General features: G+C 41.5%; 2 protein-coding genes across 5 annotated transcripts in view; one reads left to right on the forward strand and one right to left on the reverse strand.

The window, feature by feature from the left end:
- The window catches only part of LOC116414584 (cell adhesion molecule 2-like), a 105790-nt gene that overhangs the window by 64881 nt on the left and 20891 nt on the right, over positions 1-20018 (reverse strand). For 2 of the 3 annotated variants that reach the window (XM_086909112.1, XM_086909117.1), the window contains exon 1: positions 9140-9665. The exons of the other annotated variant lie outside the window; for it this stretch is intronic. In XM_086909112.1, the coding sequence (XP_086765238.1) occupies positions 9140-9278 (139 nt within the window). In that variant the 5' untranslated portion in view covers positions 9279-9665. Of the gene's footprint in view, positions 1-9139; positions 9666-20018 lie in introns of those variants that run through there. 3 annotated transcript variants of the gene reach the window in all.
- Lar (tyrosine-protein phosphatase Lar) overlaps positions 1-20018 on the forward strand; it is a 204905-nt gene that overhangs the window by 8219 nt on the left and 176668 nt on the right. The gene's annotated exons all lie outside the window — the stretch shown is intronic.

Consider the following 20018-nt stretch of genomic DNA (forward strand, 5'->3'; position numbering starts at 1 on the left):
ATTTTGAAAAAGCGTTGGCCCCGAGCGAGTCGATCATAATTATTTAAAGTAATTGCGATGCTTGCGTTATTACGCGTATATACTCGGCTCGATTTAATATTACACGGGGCGTAGAGAGCGTAATTTTAAAGGAGATATTTTGAACGATAAGAGCTATTTTTGATACGGAGAAGATTATTATATTCTCCCGTTTCGGGTAGAAAATTTCACGTTCCATCTCTTTTATTATTCCAGCGAATTTTATATTCGAGCATGATGAAACGGGCGTCCGAAGCAAGAATTTAATTAACGATTCGTGCGCTCGATCGCGTATTAAATTCGCCTTAAAATCGAACCACCGTTCCCATCGCGAGAACAACAGCGGGTTTCGAAACTGGTAGAACTGTGGAATCGATAGACGCGTCGATTTGATACCGGTATACCGAGGCATTTCCAAAATGATCGACACGTGGAGGGTCGCTGGAGGCATCGAAATGTCATGGTTGTGAACGGCGCTTAAGCCGACGCGTTATCGACACGCTTGGGAATTGGAGCTGCTAGGACAGCTGCTGCTAAAGTATGCATGAACAGGGACTGTTTTGTATCCCTATACTCGGTGTGCAACTATTCCTCGTACACGTTGCTACTCGTCGTTCATCGAACTGCTACATTTGTCACGCTGTTATAGTTACCGTCTGTCCGATTAACTCCGATAGAAAATCTATTTTTTCCCCCTTATTCTTCTCCTTTCGTCTTTTCTTCTCGCGAAATAAATATCGAGCGAGAAACAAAAAACAAATCAAACTCCATTCTCGCGTCGATTCAACCCCGTTCAAGAACTTCATTTTCTAACGCGTATTAACGGAAACAAATCCCCGCTAAGCTAAGCTCCGATAATCGGATATCTCTGGCGTTACTCGCCGTCGTGTCTCGATCAATTTCAACCACGCACTTGATCGTTTCATCGTCCAGCATAGTCCAATTTGCCGTTTCCGGCAAACCGCGTAAACGTAACGTGCGCAAAAAATTTCTTGCGTAACGTTCGAATGAAAATTTGCTTTACGATCTCCCTCCTCTCTCTTCCGAAATAAAAAAGGAGAGAAAAAGCGAAAGAAAGCGGATCGCGTTTAAGCGCAGTGCCTACGCAGTGCTATTTCGAGTCATTTCGAGTGAGAGAGGGGTGGAAAGAGGTTTTTCGACGATTACAACGACGAGGGTATAACCGGTGGAGCGAGAGCAGATCGATTTTGTCGGTGCGGCTTTCGACTTTTGGCACGAATAAGTTCCGCTCGGTGGTGTTAAAGTCCTCGACTTCCCTCCAACTGCTCCCAAACTGGTTCGAATCCCTCCTCTTTCCGACAAGGAGGCTAACCTTTAATGTACGAGTCATGTTCAAACCGAAACCTATTTGGCGTAGTTAGGAGTCGTAGAACAGCTCGGTCCGATACCTCCTCCTCTCCTCTCCTCCCCGGTTCGCACGTACGCGCCACTCGAAGAGATCACCGACCTCGGTGGTTCCATGCCACCGAGGAGAATTATACGGATCGAACTCGAGGATGCAAGACACTCGGTTGTAAGCGACGTTACCAAGATAATTGTGTTTCGCGAACACCGAAGGCGGTACGACCGCATTCGATAAAACTTTTTCGACCATCCGTTCCTCCCCACTCCGCCGCTTCTTCGTTCACCCTCCCCAATTCTCGTCTCGCGAACGCGTTACAAGCGGAACGAAGCGAGCCGGCATCGCGCAACGACGCAACTCCGTGAAAACTCCAAGTGGTTTCGTGGTATCGTGCTGCATTGCGATGCATCGCACAACCCCACCCGACGCGACGCCATCGCTACAACTACACCGCTCCCGCCACCACCGCCGCGTAAATAATCGCGCACCTAGCTTCCTCCACCAGTGGAATCCGCCAAATTATCGCGTCCATTTCATTATTCCCGTCCCTTTTTTTCTTTCCTCGCCCCATATTTTATCCCCACCCTTGTTTTTCTATTATCGCAATCTCGTTCCCTGTATTTTCGAATCGAAAATAGGGGCGCCCTTGATCGAGTGGAGAAGAATTCGCATAATTCCCGTAATTTATAACTCTACTTCTTTCGACGTTATTCGGGGAATACTACTCTCGTTTACCCTCGTGTACCGAAAATATTTCGTGCCGGAACGAGGAGAGGAATATCGGGAAATCGTTATTAAGGGGGAAATTTTATCGGTTATTTTTATTTTTCCACGGAGTGAATAGGTACGATACGTCGCGGTGATAAACAGCCGATGGTAATTTAGGTTGCAGTTTACAAGCAGTCGAATATAATACTCGTAACTGTATACGTATATACATATATCGCGTATCACAGCCAGATCTCTTTCTCTCTCTCTCTCTCTTTATATATATATATATATATATCTATACGTACAATTTATCTTACTTATTTCATTTATGAATCGAGTCATTTTTACGTATAATTTCGGACCGCTTTAAATTTCGAAACAAATCCGTGGGAAATTGTTTGGCTGGAGTTAAGTTGAAAAAGCGGGCGCGCGGGTATTGTGAAGAGAGATAAGTTCGGCGCGAGCGAACGGAACAAGGTATCGCGTAGTAATCGTTTCCGTTTGAGGGCGTTAGGCGTGCAGGCTGCAGTGACGCCCCATCGGACTGCCTCGTTTCTCAGATCGTGTCGTAGGTCGCTGCCTTAGTCGTCAACGTCTAACGATTATTAACGACCTGCAGTCGTGTTTCTGTGCTTTGACGCGGGGGGGAAAGGGAGAAGAAAAAAGAAAAAAGGGAAATACATAAGCGCGATGGCAAATTTCACGAGACCGGTAAAAGATGGCGCGTGAACGTGTCGCTTAATTTCAGTCCAAAATTAACGAGAGAGAGAGAGAGAGAGAGAGAGAGAAGAGATTCGATATGCGAGCGTCGAATCTTGGAAAACGGCAACACTCGAGCGCTACCTGAAATTAAAACGCGTATTCCCGATTAATATCGGTTATCAAAGGTATTTTGTGCACACAGTTTTGTGCGGGGAAAACAAGATTATATTTTCGTGAAACAAATTTAACAATCTTTGTGTGATAACACCGTTCAAGCTTCGGGATTTATTTATGTAGTACGACAATTTGCTCGGTAATTTCGTCTTCGATACAGTTCGCGTTTGTTCGTCGTGGAGTTAGAAAGAAAGTTGCATTAAAATTTATGCACGCATTCGTTTAACCGGGCATTCACCCGGGTGGAGAGAAGCGACAAACCGAGATCGATTTTATTAGAAAAATACTTCGGTAACGTTTTAACGATTCCCTCGGTGGAAAAATATGAAATTGTATTCGAGCTTCTCTCGTATAATAAACAAGATGGTACGTATCAAAATTACTTTCACATATTATTTCGTTGATTCTTCGCTTCTCTCTCGTCGATTCGTAAGTAAATCCTAATTTCTGAATGAGAAACTCTTCGATCGAGAAACTTTAGCGTTTGCCACGATCATTCAAACTCGTTATTGCGAATATTCAAAGGAGCATTATCGAGTTCGTAAGTATTACGAATGGTGCGACGAAATTAGCGAACGTTTTCCGAGATGACACCGCATTTATTTCCTTCTTCGAATCGGTCTCCAAGACACATTTACGTACGATCGAAAATATTTGAAAATATAAATATTCGATGGCATAAATAAGAATAATATTTATGAAATAATATTGTATTTCATCGTCCTCGTGGTTACATAGCCTTGAATATTCAATATACCGATACTTTATCGTTAATTGTCTCTTCGATTCGATTTACCGTTTCGTTTTTAACCGATAAACGAAACAAAGTTGATAATTATTCTCGCGATGGAGTAAACACAAGTAGAGTTTTCAAGAGGAAGAAGAGGAGGAATATACGAATAACGATGGAACCGTGGGATATATAATAAAAAAGAATATAACAAGAGGGAAGAATATACGAAGAAGGAGCGAGAGAGTATCGAGAGAAAGCGAAACGAGGATGGGTCATTGCGTGGTCTAAGCCGGAAAACGGCAAGAAGAAAGAGGGTTCGGCATTATATCGAGAATATTTCACAGCGACTCCATCGACTAGCATAGCCGCCGCCGCCGCCGCCGCCGTCTTCTTCTTCTATTGTTACGCCCCTACGAGTTTCCCGATACTTGGCATTATATTAAATTATTATATAGCGCGTACAGGTCGATGCTACTATCGAAGAATGTAGTCGAACGGCCACCGCCACGAGCGCAATATCCTCGCGCGATCGAAACGTGCGCGAGAAACGCTCTTGTCGACTTGGAAATCGATAATTATGCCAATCCACGCCGCGAATTCGTATCGATCGCGCCCGTTCAAATCGAATCACAAGAATACGTTGCGTTCCTTCGAATCTCGCAATTTGGGGAACGAACAAACTTCCAAATCCTCGATTCGAAATTCGTAGACTCGAATGTCTCGAAGAAATTTCTACTTTTCTTTAAATCTCTTCCCTCGAACGGATCTGGAGAGAAGAGGAGAAGTTTCGCGAACGAGCAATTTTAAGCGTCGAAACTTAGCGTCGCTTAAAATGGGAAAGGTTAAGAAAGTAATTAGAACGTTGTAATAAGCAGAAAGCAATCGCGTCTCTCCTCGCCTCACCGGCTGGATACGTTAATTCGAGCCGATTATCATCCCTATAACCGGACAATAATTAAGCGGGCCCGCCACGCTCCGTGAAGTGGTGCGGTTTTGCTCGCATACTAACCTAAATTCATGGGATGTATTTACACCCGCATACTCGCGTGCACGTCTCCAGCTCGTTTCACCCCCCCCCACCTTCGCCCATTCAACTCCCCTATCTATCCTAGTTGTCCTTTCGATCCTTTCATTACTTATAATACAACCGCTACTCCCCTCCCCCAAATCCTTTCCCCCCATCGATTTTCAAAATCTCTCCACGATCGATATAATAAGGAGTTTGGAATTTTTTATCCGTACCGAATAAACGATATTTTCGCGCAACAGGTTTCTCGTCCACCTTCGATTCCGAGCTTTATCGAATATTTGTATTCGAATCTTGAAAGGACGAAACGCGGGTACGCGTTTTTATTTATCTATTTCTTTTTTTTTTTTTTTAACTACTCCTCCCCTCACCTACCCCTCTTTATTCCTCGATATTTCGACACTCGTTTTAACAAGAATCTTTCCTATTCGCGGTGGAAAAATATTTCATATTTTAACGATTCACTCTTATAGAGTAAACTCGAAGAGGCAAGAGATTTCATATTTTGCTGGGAACCTTCCAACTTCGAGTCGTATATATATATAGTTTTCACGAGGAACGCTTCACGCTGAACGTTTTAGACGTGAAATATTAAATAAAACGATAAATTTAAATTCGTTTATTACCGCGTAATGGATACGATATAATTGTAGAGAAAGATTAATGAAATATTTAAAAAAAAAAAAGCTAGACGAGTTTAAATGCAAAGTTTTTTTTTTTTTTTTTTTTAGGATTAATTAGAATTCGAATATCGAAACACGGTTTGCATTTGAGAATAGGATATACACGAATTTAGATACAATTCTCTCCGATAGCTGGCACAACAGATATAGAGAAATATCGGTCTTAATTCTATTCTATTAAATTCTTATCGAATCGTTAAGTATCCGTACAATTAATAGGTAAATCGATCATCGATGAGATCGGGATATCAAAAAGGGGGAATGGCGTTCGGAATGGAAGGACGAGCTATTCGACGAGAAGGTGGCTTTTAATTTAAAAGATCAGATTAGAAAGGAGCGAGTCAGCGAAGGAACGGTATGCTTTTGAAGGGGGGACGCGTTTGATCAGAGCGGAGGCTTTATCCGATTCTTTGCGATACTAGTTATCCGTCCCTTCATAATAGCTCGCTAATAAGATGCTCCAGGCAATCGTATCGTTATCGAATCGTTACGGCGTGTACGTTGCATATTCATTCGGGAACGACTCATCCCCTGCAACTCTGTAATTAGACGAAACGAGATTAGACGAAAATATTTTGCATATCTCGCGTCACGTGTTTCGCTATTTCCGTGTATAAATATAAATACGTTTATTTCGGATCGAAAGTAATTTTTCTAAATTAACGCGTTATTTTTAAACGCGAAAATGTTAAAAGAAAAAAGTTAAAGAAAAAAAAAAGGGAAATGAAAAAACAAGGATGAAACAAGAAAAGAATTTCGACAAGCACGTCGACAGAGACCCCTGCGGAGTTGTAAGAAGCGCACTAGAGAATTTTCCTCGATAATCTCGACGAACCATGAAGTTCGTTTCCAAGCTTCGAAGATCGATAATCGGCGAGAGTATTTTCTCTTTAACGGTAACGAGGGGGTGCCACTCAAGGGAGAGACTTCACTTTTCAGCTTCGCCAACCTTCCTACTCTATCGAAAAGAGAGTGCGAAAAATGTTATTGGTTTCGCGTGTGAAAGCGGCTCTTCATAGAAGATCTTTCTCAATGGAGATAAGGATCGTTTCGCAAAAGAAATAATCTTTGGAAAAATCGACGATTCGATTACGGAACGAGACTGGACGAGACGATTAAAATTCAACCGAGTCTATCCCGTTTTCGATATAAAAATTCATCTCGTTATTCGGAAATTTCTCGTTCGAAAAAATACGCAAATTCGAATTTGGGGATAAGTTTTTAGAGAATGATAGCGAAATCGATGCAGGAAGAGTTAGAGGGAACCGAGAATTTGTCATTTGGCGCGACGAGAAGAAAATAGTAGAACGTTTCGACGTTTGAAAAAGCGCGGGAAAATGCGGTGATCGGGCGAGTTCTACGCGATCGAAGTGTAAAGGTGAAGGGAAAAGGGTATTATCGTAACTTGAACCACGTTGGATGGATGGGGCGGGCGAAGACGAGAACTGGATCCAGGTGATCCGTCTTCGGTTTAGTATCGGCCAGTTGCCGTTAATCCGAGGTTACATCGCTGCGTAACCCTGCCATGTGTCGATCGAACGAATCCTAGGCGGCACTATACTATACACACGGATATATAGTTGGGTATATTCCGGAGTATCTGATGGCCATACGGTGAAACGATATCGTGCTCGAGGACGATAGGAGTTTGTTCGAGCTCGAGCGCTAAGCCGAAGAGCAACGTCTTGGCGAAGAAACGAGGTGGTAGAAGAGGACGGGTGTCGGAAGGCGGACTAACGTTACCGCATCCAGAAGCGCCGCGATTTCTCACCCTTATCTTATCTGCCAACCACCGCTTCCCTCCCGCCTCCCTTCCTCCTCCTCCTCCTCCTTCTTCCGATGCCGTTTCACGCGCGACCATGCACCCCCCACCCCATTCTCTCCAACTTTTCCAACCTTCCAGTTACAGCCAAGCCAAGAACTTCTTTACTCTCTTGATTCTCCTCGAAGGAGACCGACCGTCAACTTTCTTTCCTTTCTCCTTCCTTTCTCCTTCCCTCCACGAACGTCGACGACGTTAAATTCGTTCGGCGAGCTATTAATTCCACGGATTGACACGAATTTCCCCAACCGAGGTAAGTATCGCTCTTTCTCGAGTTCGTTCGCTTCGTCCAGAGACGGAACAGTTCCGAGCCAAGCCCCTGTGTATATGTGTGTAGTGTGTGTGTGTGTGTGTGTGTGTGTCCCTCGTTTCGTGCGAACGCCCCGAGCAAACGGAGCGAACGGACCAAGCGAAGCTTGAAAATCTGCCGTATCGATCGGCACCGTTCGCGCGACTCGTTGGAATTATGGCCATCGATCGAACGGGACGAAAACGACCATCGTGACGATCAGGAAACTGTGTACGTACGTCCGTATCCACGGCCTTCTTCTCTCGTCTCTTTCCCGGCATCTCTTCCATCTCTTCTCTTCCTTTTTTCCTTCGTTTCCGTGAGACACACGACTCTCTTATTTCCGCTGTCCGAATCCGATCCTGGACGACATCGCTTCGCATCTCATGCTGCCTGTGTTTCGCCCTCTTCTCCAGCCCAAATATACGCTTGTTAATCCAGAAAGAACATGGCAAGCACAAACTTCTCTACTCTATCATCTTTTCTCTCTCTCTCTCTCTCTTTCTTTCTCCCTTTCAGTCTTAATCGTGCGGAAGCAATCCTGACGTTGAGTTTATCGACTAGAAAGTTTACATAATGCGAAAGAATCGTTTATAAAAGTTAACAAAAATTCCACTATATCTACTTATATATAAATAATTTAATCTAATTTATAATTATAAATAAAAAAATGCGAACTTGAAGTTTAAGTAAATGTTTAAATAATATATATTAGAAAAACAAATTGTCTTCCTTTTTTTTTTTTTTTTTTTTTAGAGGGAAAGGGAAAAAAGGCAAAGAGCGATGAACGACGTGTAATCCATTGAATCAATTGGCTTAGGAACTTTTTGTTTCGATCAATTTACGGGACATGCCAGCTGTTTTGATTCCTTCTTTTCCTCTTTTTATCCTGTACCCGTACTCGATATCATTCGACGTGAACCAGTGATTTATCAATTTCAACCTAACGCCAATAGCGTTCTATGCAATCGGATAACTGTCGATTAAAAATATACTGTCGTTAATATCGACGAATCGTTGCACGTCTCTTCTTTTCGTTAACATACACGTGGCGAAACGTTCGTAATCGATAACGTTAATCGTTTAATCGTTACGTTCGATCGAGCCAACGTATAAGAAATTGATTTACGCTTAAATTCAGAGACAATTTTAATTATTAAAGCGTTCGACGTAGCGTTTGAAAAATTTTGCGTCTGAAAATCGAGAATATTCGCGAGTTTTCGATACTATCTCGAATCTCGAACTTTTAAATCGAGATTCCGAGGTATACGTACATACGAGGTGCACAAATCGATTACTTCGGTCACTCCCGCTACAATTCTTTGTTTCGAAGAAGAAGGTGCGGTCGCCTTCGATCTTTTCCTTTATCGGTCGGTCGACACGAACTGTCTATGCACTTACCATTTTTTATTCGATGACAATGCTCGTACACGCGCGCACGCGAACCTGTCTCGCGAATAAGGGACTCGTGAAAGAACAGGCAGGGAGGGAGAAGCGGGTAGAAGTAGGTTTTGTAGACATATACAATTTGTCAAACTGCCGCTCGGCACAATGAACCGTGTATTTTCCCAGTAGATTTTCTACGACAGAATTCGGGTCATCGTTCTCGTCTCTTACCTCGTCCCTTGTTGTTGGTCGTTGTCTTCGTCGGCGTCTTAGCGGGGGCTCGACGTTTTGTTTCACCGTTCCGTATCTGTCGGTGGTGCTTGTAGCGTAGCAACGTTGTCGGACGGTTCGTTTGTACAGAGAAGCGCATTCGGAAATCACGATCGAGACCGAACGTTCCCCTCGTTCGTGTAGTTTGTTCGCACGCCCGTATATTCTCGTTCGTGGTCGTACGTGAGTCAGAATACGCGTATAGATGTTAGAGAACGACCTCGTTGTGTACATGCGTTCCACGTTCCAACCCTCACCTCGTATTTACTTACTCCTCTTACGCCGCTGCTCTGCTTCGTTTACTCTTTTCGTAAATCGCGACTCGTGACTAGTCGATCGCCCCTCAATCTCCAACAATTTTCCCTCCATTCTTTCTCTCTACTTCCTTCTTCGATTCGCTCTTTTCTTCCCCTTCTGAATCGATGATGAGACATTCGATTTAAAAGAAATTTCGAGGAGGTTAAGATCAAAATACTTTACGCGCTTTGCGTATTTCGGTCGAATGGCGTCTAATGATGGCGACGGTGTCGAGCAACGACGAGTGATAGCGAACAGTGACGAATAAGACCGAACCGTAGCGATTAGGAACGGAAAGAATCGGAAAAGAACGAATTAGGACGAACTGTTACGAGCGGCGACGAATGTATTCGTGATCGACCGGGAATTTCGATCGCGACACGACGACTGACATTGAATAAGCTTTCTTTGTTCTATCATCAAATATCGATCGATGTATATCGAAACTGAAAGCGTATGTAAATTATCGTGTTATCGATAATCTTATCGTGAAAACATGAAAATGGTAGCTTATCTTTTGAAATTGACAAAGTAATATTCGCGAAATGGTTAATTTCATCTACTTTCTCTCTCTCTTTCTCTCTCTTTCTCTCTCTTTCTCTCGATAAAATAACAATTTTTAAAAATATCAAATAAAATTAAGTTAAATTTTTCCGAATGTTAACGAAATTTGATCGATTCTTTGTAATAATTATACGAAAAAAATTTTTCGAAAAAAAATTCTGTTTGATAGTTTATCGATTATTAGCCGACAATGTAAAATTAAATACACGCGTTTTTATCGAATACCTATGTTCGCGAACATATTAAAATATAATAAGGATAAACGTAAAACGTAGCGAATGGAAGAAAGAGGAAAAGGAAATGAAAAAGGAATGAAAAAGAAGGCAAAGAAGGCACTCGAAGAAGAGTGATTTCAGCATCCGGTGCTTTCGAAATAGAGGAGCGAAACTTAGCGCAATGGTGCGTACGTGATCTGAAAATGAAGCTTAAGCCAATGGACGACATCAGGTGGAATCGGTAGTTCTCGTGGCAACGGCAACCTATATTCGGAACGTGGGCCGTTGATATTTCTTCTTCGAGTGCAAGATATACATTCGGAGGGATACCTTCGACTTTTGACCCATCGCAGGAAAGACTTTCTCGTTTGTCGGCTTCACTCCATCACCTATCTCGAGAAGGAAACACCACTTTTGCAGAGAGACTATCGAACAACGTTCTTTCTTTCGATCTTTTCATCCATAACTTCACCTTTCTTTCTTTTATTTCACGCCTTTACCTTTTTGCCAATAGACATATATATATATATATATACACACATCTTTTCTGTCTGTCTTTCTCACTTGACTTGTCATGTCAAATGAGTCGAACGATCGATTTTCTCGCAGATACGGGAGCGAATATCGTGGAATGCAAAACGAATCGTGGATCTTACGATCGTTCTTACGACACCTCTACCGTATTCCTTGCTTGCTTGGAAACTCTTAAGGGGAAAGTCCTTTCGAAGACGAGTTCCGACCCAAGTTTTACGGGCCAAGTTAGAATCTCAACAGAGAGGAGAACTGGCAAGGGAAGGGAAAAGGAAATGCAGTTGGGAGGGAAAGATTTCGCGGGCGCGGCCCATAACTTTGCTCGTAAATTCGATATTCAAAACAGGAAGTGAACAATGCTCTTATATACTTCCTCCACCGATGCGGTGGTGGTCCACTTGTACCGATATACCGAGAATGTAGCTTTGCAAAAATTCCCCGATTAAATGATTCGCATTTTACGACAACTTTTACGATTTCTCCCAACTTTTCGATCAAATTTTTTTCTCGAACCTTTTTACTCGAGTTACTCTAACGATCCGATACAACGTTTCATCATCGATTATCTCGATTTATCGGCCGTACATGCGATAGATCGCAATTTAACTTTGTATTTTGAAACGAATTAAAATTCAAATGATTGTACAATTGATTTTATTTGCATACTGTACCTATTTACTAATCGAGACCCAAATCAATCAAACTTCGTGTTTTTCGCCCGTGTATACACTTTATCCCCTCTATTCGTTCATCCTCATTCTTTTACCGTTCTTCTTTCCATTCTCCGGTTCTTTTTATATTTTTCCATTCGATTATTCATAAGCATGATTCATAATTGAGACATGATAAAATAATAATCGAATTTAGAAATCCAATTTTGAAACGAATACTTTTTTTCGATAAATATTAATCAAGAAAAATATTTTCGGACAGTTTGATAAATATAAAAACAATAGTTGTTTAATATTTACGACCGAGATTTGGCTCGATTCCAGCATTCGCCATTTTTCGATCTGTGATAACCCACGTTTATGAGAAATCTGTGCGAGCGTGAATCAAAGAATTTAGGTTGCTGCGTTTTATGCGTCGAGCAAACATTGCTTTATATAAATATGCTCTTTTGTAAATAGAAAAACAGAGAACTCGCAAAACTATCGTCTCTTCTTTTTTTAAGAATATGAGAAGAAATATCGATGATAAACCATCAAATTTTCTTCTATTAAAATCGAATCAATATAGGATAAATAAATTTTATCGATATTTCTTACGATTTTTCTTATAAATTCGTAAAAGCGTCTATCTTTCGTATCATATCCTGTTGTTCGCAGTGGTGATTCGATGCATGGTTCGAACGATAAGCGAATTGTTGGCTAACGGGATGTTGGTTAGAGAATAAGGGAATGAGATCGGTTGAATAATCGAGAAGAAAATGAAACGGGTGACGAGTGGCGCGGAATAGAAGAAAATACTAAAAGAAGGGATAGAGAAAAGTTTTAGAAGGAGATAGATAGATTAATGATGGAGGGGAGGAAGGAAGAAAGAGAGAGAGAGAGAGAGAGAGGAAGGGATTGACAAGTGAAAAGGGACGGAGGAATAAGGGGAAGAGGAGTCGTTCAATTAGAGAACCCGAGCTGGCACGATCGAATGCGAGAATTCAATTTCTTCGGTCTTTCAATCATTTCGAGTGCGCCAGGTCTCTCTCTCAAGTTTTCTCTCCTCTTCCTCCCGCTCATTCGCTTTTATCTCGTTCCATATTCTCCCCTCGATTCCAGCCTATGACTCGCTTCGTTATCTTCTCGCGTTTGCTTTTTCTTCCGCTCAGCCCACGCTCGAGCCACGAAGCAGCTTAACACGTGGAAAAACAAATTTTAAAAATCAACCTTCCCCCCTCTTCGTCCCCCTTTCTCTTCCCCCTCTCTGTCGTATGAATTTCAAATTTTTTATATATTAGCGATTTATTTGCAAATTTTTCACATTTCTCATGCATCACGATTAAAAATAGAAGTTGTTTCGAAAAGGTTTTCGTTTCGAATCATTTTTTTTTTTTTTTTTTTTTTTTCAAAAAACTACGAATCCAATCTCCACTCGTGCGAGATGACTCGACTCTTCCAAAATAGATAGATAGATCTCCACGACGAAGAATCTTATCGAATCTTTATAAATGCGACGATTTTTTTTTTTTCTTTGCGAAAAAATTTGTTTGGGGAAATAGAGAAAATCGAGAAATTAGAGATCATATTTTTTCAACTGACCACACGTTGTAAATATTATACTCGTCGTCGATGCAATTTTATTTTTCTATCCTTGAAAAATGTCTGTCTTCTCTCCATTGGTTCTCTTCCACCTCTGTTACGAGCGAAGCTCTTCGTTTCGTACTTCTTTACGCTCGCTTTGACCGAGACGCTTTGGCAAACGCATTAAAATCTCCTCGTTTTGCGACTGCTTTGATCTCGATGACAGCCGTGTATGCGCTCGCGCACAGACGTTCTAACCGCAAGAACATTTCCAACCGAAGGAATCAAAGAGAAAAGCGAAGATAGAAAACCATTGGATGAAACTTTCGTGTATTTCCTTTCTTTCTTTCTTTCTTTCCTTCTTTTTTCTTTCTTACGCGATAACTATTAAAAAGTCTAGTAGAATTAGACTTGTGGATGGAGTGTATAACAACACGTCGTCTATAATACTTGTCGTCGTTGGATGCATCGTTAACCGCGTATCCCTTTACACGCACAGCCGAATGTAACGATGTAACACGATTGTGGGACGGATACGTTGCTCGTACACGGATGAAGATAGCGACGAAGAGGCGGAAAAAAAAAAAAAAAAAAAAAATTTGGATTGGAAAGCATTAGAAAGGAGAGTGGTTTGCGAGGTTTGGGAGCGCAGTTCGAAACAGGAAGGAGCAAATGATTCGGAGGTGAGGAGAGAGAGAGAATAAAATATGGGAAGAAAGAGAGGAGTGCGCACCATTCTCGCTAGCTACAGCCACAGCTCATCAATCATCAGAGTTTAGAGTCGGACACGTAATTTCCGGGACGCGGGATTCGTTCGACGTTCACGTCCGTTCGAGCGAGGCTCCGATTGGCTGTTGGTAGCTAACAGGGCTATTCGATTGGTTGCCCCCTGCATCGGCATGATTTATGAGCCCTAGTGCGTTCGTTAATATGCCCGGTGATCGTTTCGAACGAGCCAACCAACCGACCAACCAGTCAACCGGCCGACCAACCAGCTAGCCCACTGAGACAGTTCGACTGCCACGTGAGTTATATTCGACGATGCCTCCCCTATATTCCCCCAATCACCGCCTATTCTCCTTCGCTCCCTGATCGCTTCGCGCTCTACCCATCCTCCAACCTTGTTGCTAGACACCAATCCGATCGCGAAATCTATTCCTCCGTCCGGATTAATCCAAATTTTACTCTCCTCCCCTTCGAATATCCTCCTCGTTCATCGCCACGTTTCAACGAGGATGATCTTGACAAATTTTCGGACAAATGGATAGAAGTTTTCGAATTCTTCCCCTATTTGGCCAACCAGCGTTATATATACTGTCGTCGTATATACGCAATATCGATCGTTCACGATCAGATTATATTGGCGGGAAATATACGGCGTTCGTCTCTGAGGAGATTTCGATTTTTCGACCGCTCTTCGTTCCGGGAATCGAATCGGGGAACGATGGTCACGCGTTAATTGTGAAACGTTATGATTATTCGGGAACGTATATCCATACCGGCGACAGTTAATGGTCTTTGGGATTTACATTTATCGACCTTTTACCAGGCTACACCGGCCCTGGGTGACGCGAAACTCGAAATTACGTAAACGCCAAGTTTCGCTCGGTTGGCTGCACCGCGTTCGACCTGTGATTTTCACCGACAATTTTGGATCGCACCCAATTCTATATCCATCTATAAATATAATTTCAGCTCCTCTCGTTTTTTTTTTTTTTTTTTTTTTTCTTTAATCCCACGAAACGTCACCGTTCTGTTGTCCACCATTTTACCGCTAAGTAAAAAAATACAATCTACTAGATCCTTCGTATCTTTCAATTAACAATTAAACGTTAATTATCATCGATTTTTGATGAGAATCACGCGTACGATCTTGATTTCGAAACTACATTTACGTTTCCATATTCCAATCCTCGTGGTCGTCCACGTGGTGGACGTTTAATCTAAATGGCATTAGAATCGAGCTGCAAGAATTAGTCAGCGGGATAGGAAATAACACGTTCGCATCGTCTAATTGTTCGTAACGAAGCTACGTTATCCGAACGATCTGGATTATTTACGACCGCGGAAGTAATTGTGTCTTTGGTACAAAATCACGATTAACGAAGCTAATGACCACGATTCACCAGGGACGTTTGCCGAATATCGAAAGGGGACAGGATATTTCGTTGCAAGAAAAAGAAAAAAAACAAAACAAAAAAGAAATAAAAACAATTATCTCGAGTTTTTCTCCTTTCGAACCAATCGAACATCGATTGCTTTTGTTCTTGAACCGCGACTACTCTGAATGGAGTAAAGTTAAAGGTGTAAAAACGTGATTGGAGTAAAGCGCGAAATAGGGTTGGTTACGACTAGATCTCCCTCGTTACGACGGAAAATGATTATTCACCCTCTTACGCTCCGCCCTGACACTGGTGCTCCGCTACGTGCCTGGTCTGACGTTGAACGAACGTTTCCACTTAAAGACGGGACCGGCTTTATCGTGCGTCCCGAATAGAACGCTCGTCCAGCCGGGATTATCGCTCGATTCCTTAGACCTAATCCTGCCGTCTGCGTCGTTAGCCGGCCGTGAGGAAAATTAAATACGAGCTCCGGGAACTGGAACGATTCTCGCTCTCGTACAACTATAAAATCCGTACGTGTATATAAATCATTACGGAATATTTATGAGGGGCGAGGTAATTTCGTTGAAAAAAAAAAAAAAAGAAGAAGAAGAAGAAAAAAAAAGAAAACACTGTGAAAGTTTGTTTTGTCGGAGAGAAAGGAAGGAGGAGGAAGGTGTTACGGAATATCCACGTACGACTCGAGCGAAGTCTCTTTGCACTACAACGGAACTAGCCGGAAACTTTACTCTCCGACGGTCGGACGACAACGTAGGTAGATTCCGAGACTCATGGGATCTTCCCTTTATTATTTATTGCATAGTCTTGCCGGCGAACAATCGTCCGTCTTTCTCGTTCCACTTTCCTGACGTTTACTTATTCTATTTGCCTCTGAAACCATCCTTTTACCCGTGATAACGAAACTTTCGTAATTCCTTCATTCAACGTTTCCTGCGTTTCCTTTACTAACGTGTATACTTTACAACGTCGTAAAATTATATATATATGTGTGTGTGTGTGTGTATATATATATATATATATATATATATATATATACATAACGTCAACTTACAGTTAGTTATATGATCGATGTAAGCGATGATAAGCCACCTGTTAGAAGATGTTGAGAAAACGAGGATACCGGTTGGCAACCGAGAAAATTGCTCGTATGTGACAGTAATCTTAAATGTGGGACAAGACGATTGTTAGCAACATTGCTACTGTAATCTTATCCCCCAACGATAAATCTCTCTTCTCTATTCGTATCGTAGCAAAAATATTTTTCTCGCTTATCTCTTCAGTTCAGTGTCACTGAATCTTTTTCTAATCTCTCTTCTTCCCCCTCCCCCCCCCCTCTTTATTTTTCCCAACGAAATTTTGAGAACGTATTAAAACGTTCAAAACGTTGCAAAAATACTTGCTCTCGTTTCCTTGTTTAATCGTTAAAAGATGTAGAAACATCTTTAGAATTTATAAAGTTCCTTTGATAGAGGAAAATGGCTGAGCCGTTCCTCAGTTGAATATGTAACTAACATGAAGTATCTTCGTAATTATGGCTGACAAATGAAAGCATCTCGTGAAGTGGTAAGTGGGCGTTGTCAGATTGCAAATACTTGCCTAGATGCTTTACGAGTTTCAAAACAATGCGATGATAGACTGGCATGTTGGACAACTGACGAGTGTGCATTTAAGGAGAATCTGAATAGTGTGGAAGCTGCTTTTCTTATAGCTATAAATACGTTCTCTACGGTTCTCTACGGTGAATAGAAGATTGAACGTAAAAGAGCGAGAGAGTATTGCAACTAAACTATCTCCTATAATTATAACCAGTTAATTAAACTCGAATATCTGACACTGTTAAAACTGGAGATTTTCTAAGTTTACGTAAAATACAAAAATAAAGATTATTAGAAATCATATATTATATTTTTTTTCAAATCTGCCTAATATCGTCTCGTCAATTTCTTTTCCTCCTCCTCGATAACTGTTCAAAATATACGAATGGTTGCACGATTATATTCGTTGGCAGCACAAAATGTACCATATATAACTTTTATCGTTTCGTCTCATTACCGGAAACAACGAAAGAGATTGCATTTTGCTAACTAAACTGGAAATAAACGTTCGAAAGAGGAGGAGAGAAAAGGGAGGGAAAGAGAGAAGAATTCGCCTCGAAACCTGGAAAAGTTGCTCTCCCTCTTTCTCTTTCTTTCTCTCTCTCTCTCTCTACCTCCATTTTCCTCGTCCGACGACAAGACGGATAGAAGCCGTAGCAGCATTGGAAAACGTATACATCGGTGAAAAGTTTTTGCCGGCTACTTTTTCCATTTTCAGATGAATCTTTCGCACCATTTTCATCTAGAGTTCTCGCGTTCCAACGCGTTCCATTTTCTTCTTAGCGGAAAGAATATTGTTGTTGAAATCTTACAAATTAATCGCCATTTTACATCGCGTAACGACAATCTGATTTATGGAAATGCTATGCAGATCGGAGAGGGTTGCTTTCGGAAGGAAATAAACTGTGATGCCGAAAGACGGAGCGGACGTCTAAGAAAATCAGAGCGTTAATATGGATTAGCGGTCACGAGGGATGGCGCTCCTGTTGATCGTGGTTGGCTGCCGAAAATCCCGTCAACTCTAAAGTCGACCCTCGTTTACCCGACGACACATTCGATCTTTCATTCTTAACGAGATCCACGACGATCTTATTACCCATCGTCTGATCACGAATTGTTACGTAAATTATCGTAAATACGTAAATCTATGGATATAATATTTATAACCGTATGAATCGCGCGGATATCGATTTTTACAATTTTCTTTTTTTTTTAATTTAATTTTACGCGTTTCAATATTAATCACGCGAACCGAGGTGGGATAATTGTGTTTTCTACGAAACGAGATGAGTCTTAGTCAGTTGGTTGAATCAAGATTCGAGAATTATATCGGTGTGTAGCGTGCCGTTGGCAGTAGCGTGACTTCCGGCAGAGGCGCCGAGCCCCGGAAACCAATCGTACTCTCCGCCAGACCGAATCATCCGCACTTCTGCGGCCGAACGATTCCATAGTTACGCGTGTAGTTTTCCTTACTACATCTATCGGATAATTTTACACGAGATAATGGTAATATCGCGTTATCCTTTCGAAGTATTAAATGAAGAAAATCGGTATCGTTTCAATTAATCAATTCGAGAGGCGAGGTTTTACGTTCTCTAAACGATGATATCCGAGAAATGGGTGGATATTTTTTCTGAAAGCGCGGCTAAATGTAACGATGGATCGGAAAATTGTAAGGGTAAACTGGTGGGAAACAAAAGGGAGGAGATAAAGCGATATTTTTCTAGTTAGGAAAAATAAAAATGGAGGCATAGAGGCGCGAAAGAAACAGAGGCGAAGATATCGAAATTCCGAGGGTGGATTATCGGCTTTGTTTGGCCGGGAGGTTGCCATCGAGTATCGATATTTGCAATTTCGCGAACCTAGGCTTCGACCTGATGCAAAAATCAATGAACCAATAACCGAGGTTGGTACTCGACTAGTTCCTACCTGTATATGTATATAGATAGTGTCGCGAATGTATCTCCTTTTCTGTTTGCTCGTTAACCTCCATGCTTGAAAATCTCTTTCCAGACCAGCAACTTGGAAAGAGATAGTTATGAAGAAAAACTCGCTATTGAAAATATGTTTTCTCTCTCTCTCTCTCTCTCTCTCTCTCTCTCTCTCTCTCTCTCTCTCTCTCTCTCTCTTTTTCTCTCCTCGTATTTTTTCCAATAGGATAGGATCTCGCAATATCTTTCCAAGCGTGTCAAATCCGGCTAAAATTATTGATCAAAATTTAAATGGTGAAACGTATCGATTAAATATCTGGTTATTCCGTGTCTCGGTTAGATTTTACACGGCGAAATCGATGATAAATCGGTAAAATTGACGGACTCGAGAGAGAAGAAAACGGATGAAGACTACACGAAACGATGATCGTAGAAATGTAGTCGGTGTAAAAAAAAAAAGTAATATCACGGATGAGAAATATCGTCATTGTATTTGATCGTGATGTGTGCGAAATCCTTTTTTACATATATATGTATAAAAAAAAGGGGGGGGGGGAAAATGTTTGTACACGAATTTAATTTAACAGGAAGGAACAGAACAAGTAGATGTAGAAAGTAAATTTAAACGGTATTATGGAATGAAAAAAAAAAAAAGAAAAATGAAACAAAACGGAGCGGAAATGATATTACGGGAACACAGGCTGGATTTCTGGCGCAACTAGTCGTCGAAAGGAACGGTGGACTCGTCATAAAGCGATAAGCATTTTTCCAGCAGACGAAGCACCGATAAAAGCGCGAGAAATTAAAATTCAAAGGATTCCACCACTTGAGATCGTTTAAAATTTACCAAGTTTTGAGCTGATTTCAACTTTTAGGCGATGGATATCTCCACTTTTGAAGAAGATGGTGAAACGAATTCAAGGGAATAATGATTTCCGATTGAAACACGAAGCGATAATTGAATTGAGATCGTTGAAACGATTTTTTCAAAAAAAAAAAAAAAAAAAAAAAAAAAAATAGTAATATTTGCCTAACGAATGCGTCACGACGAGTAAAATTATACGGAAAATTTTTCGACAGATTTTCCCGGAAAAGTAACCAACTCCGTTATGCATAACTTTGTAGATCTCCGGCTAGAAAATGAAATGAAAAAGTAAATAAAAAGTAACGCAAGATTGTCACGTGTTCCTCCATATCCATGGCTGGCTGTTTCTCGAGTCTGAAAACCGGCTGATGAACGTCTGCCTCGAAAAGACGCGTCGGTAAAGTTCTTCTTCGTCCACTGGTAAAAACTACTCGGCTCAACGTTCTCTCTCTCGATTTGCTTTCGCGTCCGAGAAACCAATTTTC

The sequence above is a fragment of the Apis florea genome, unplaced genomic scaffold (assembly GCF_048593485.1).
Source record: "Apis florea isolate Af1SG1 unplaced genomic scaffold, ASM4859348v1 contig_3081_pilon, whole genome shotgun sequence".
Lineage (NCBI taxonomy): Eukaryota > Metazoa > Arthropoda > Insecta > Hymenoptera > Apidae > Apis > Apis florea.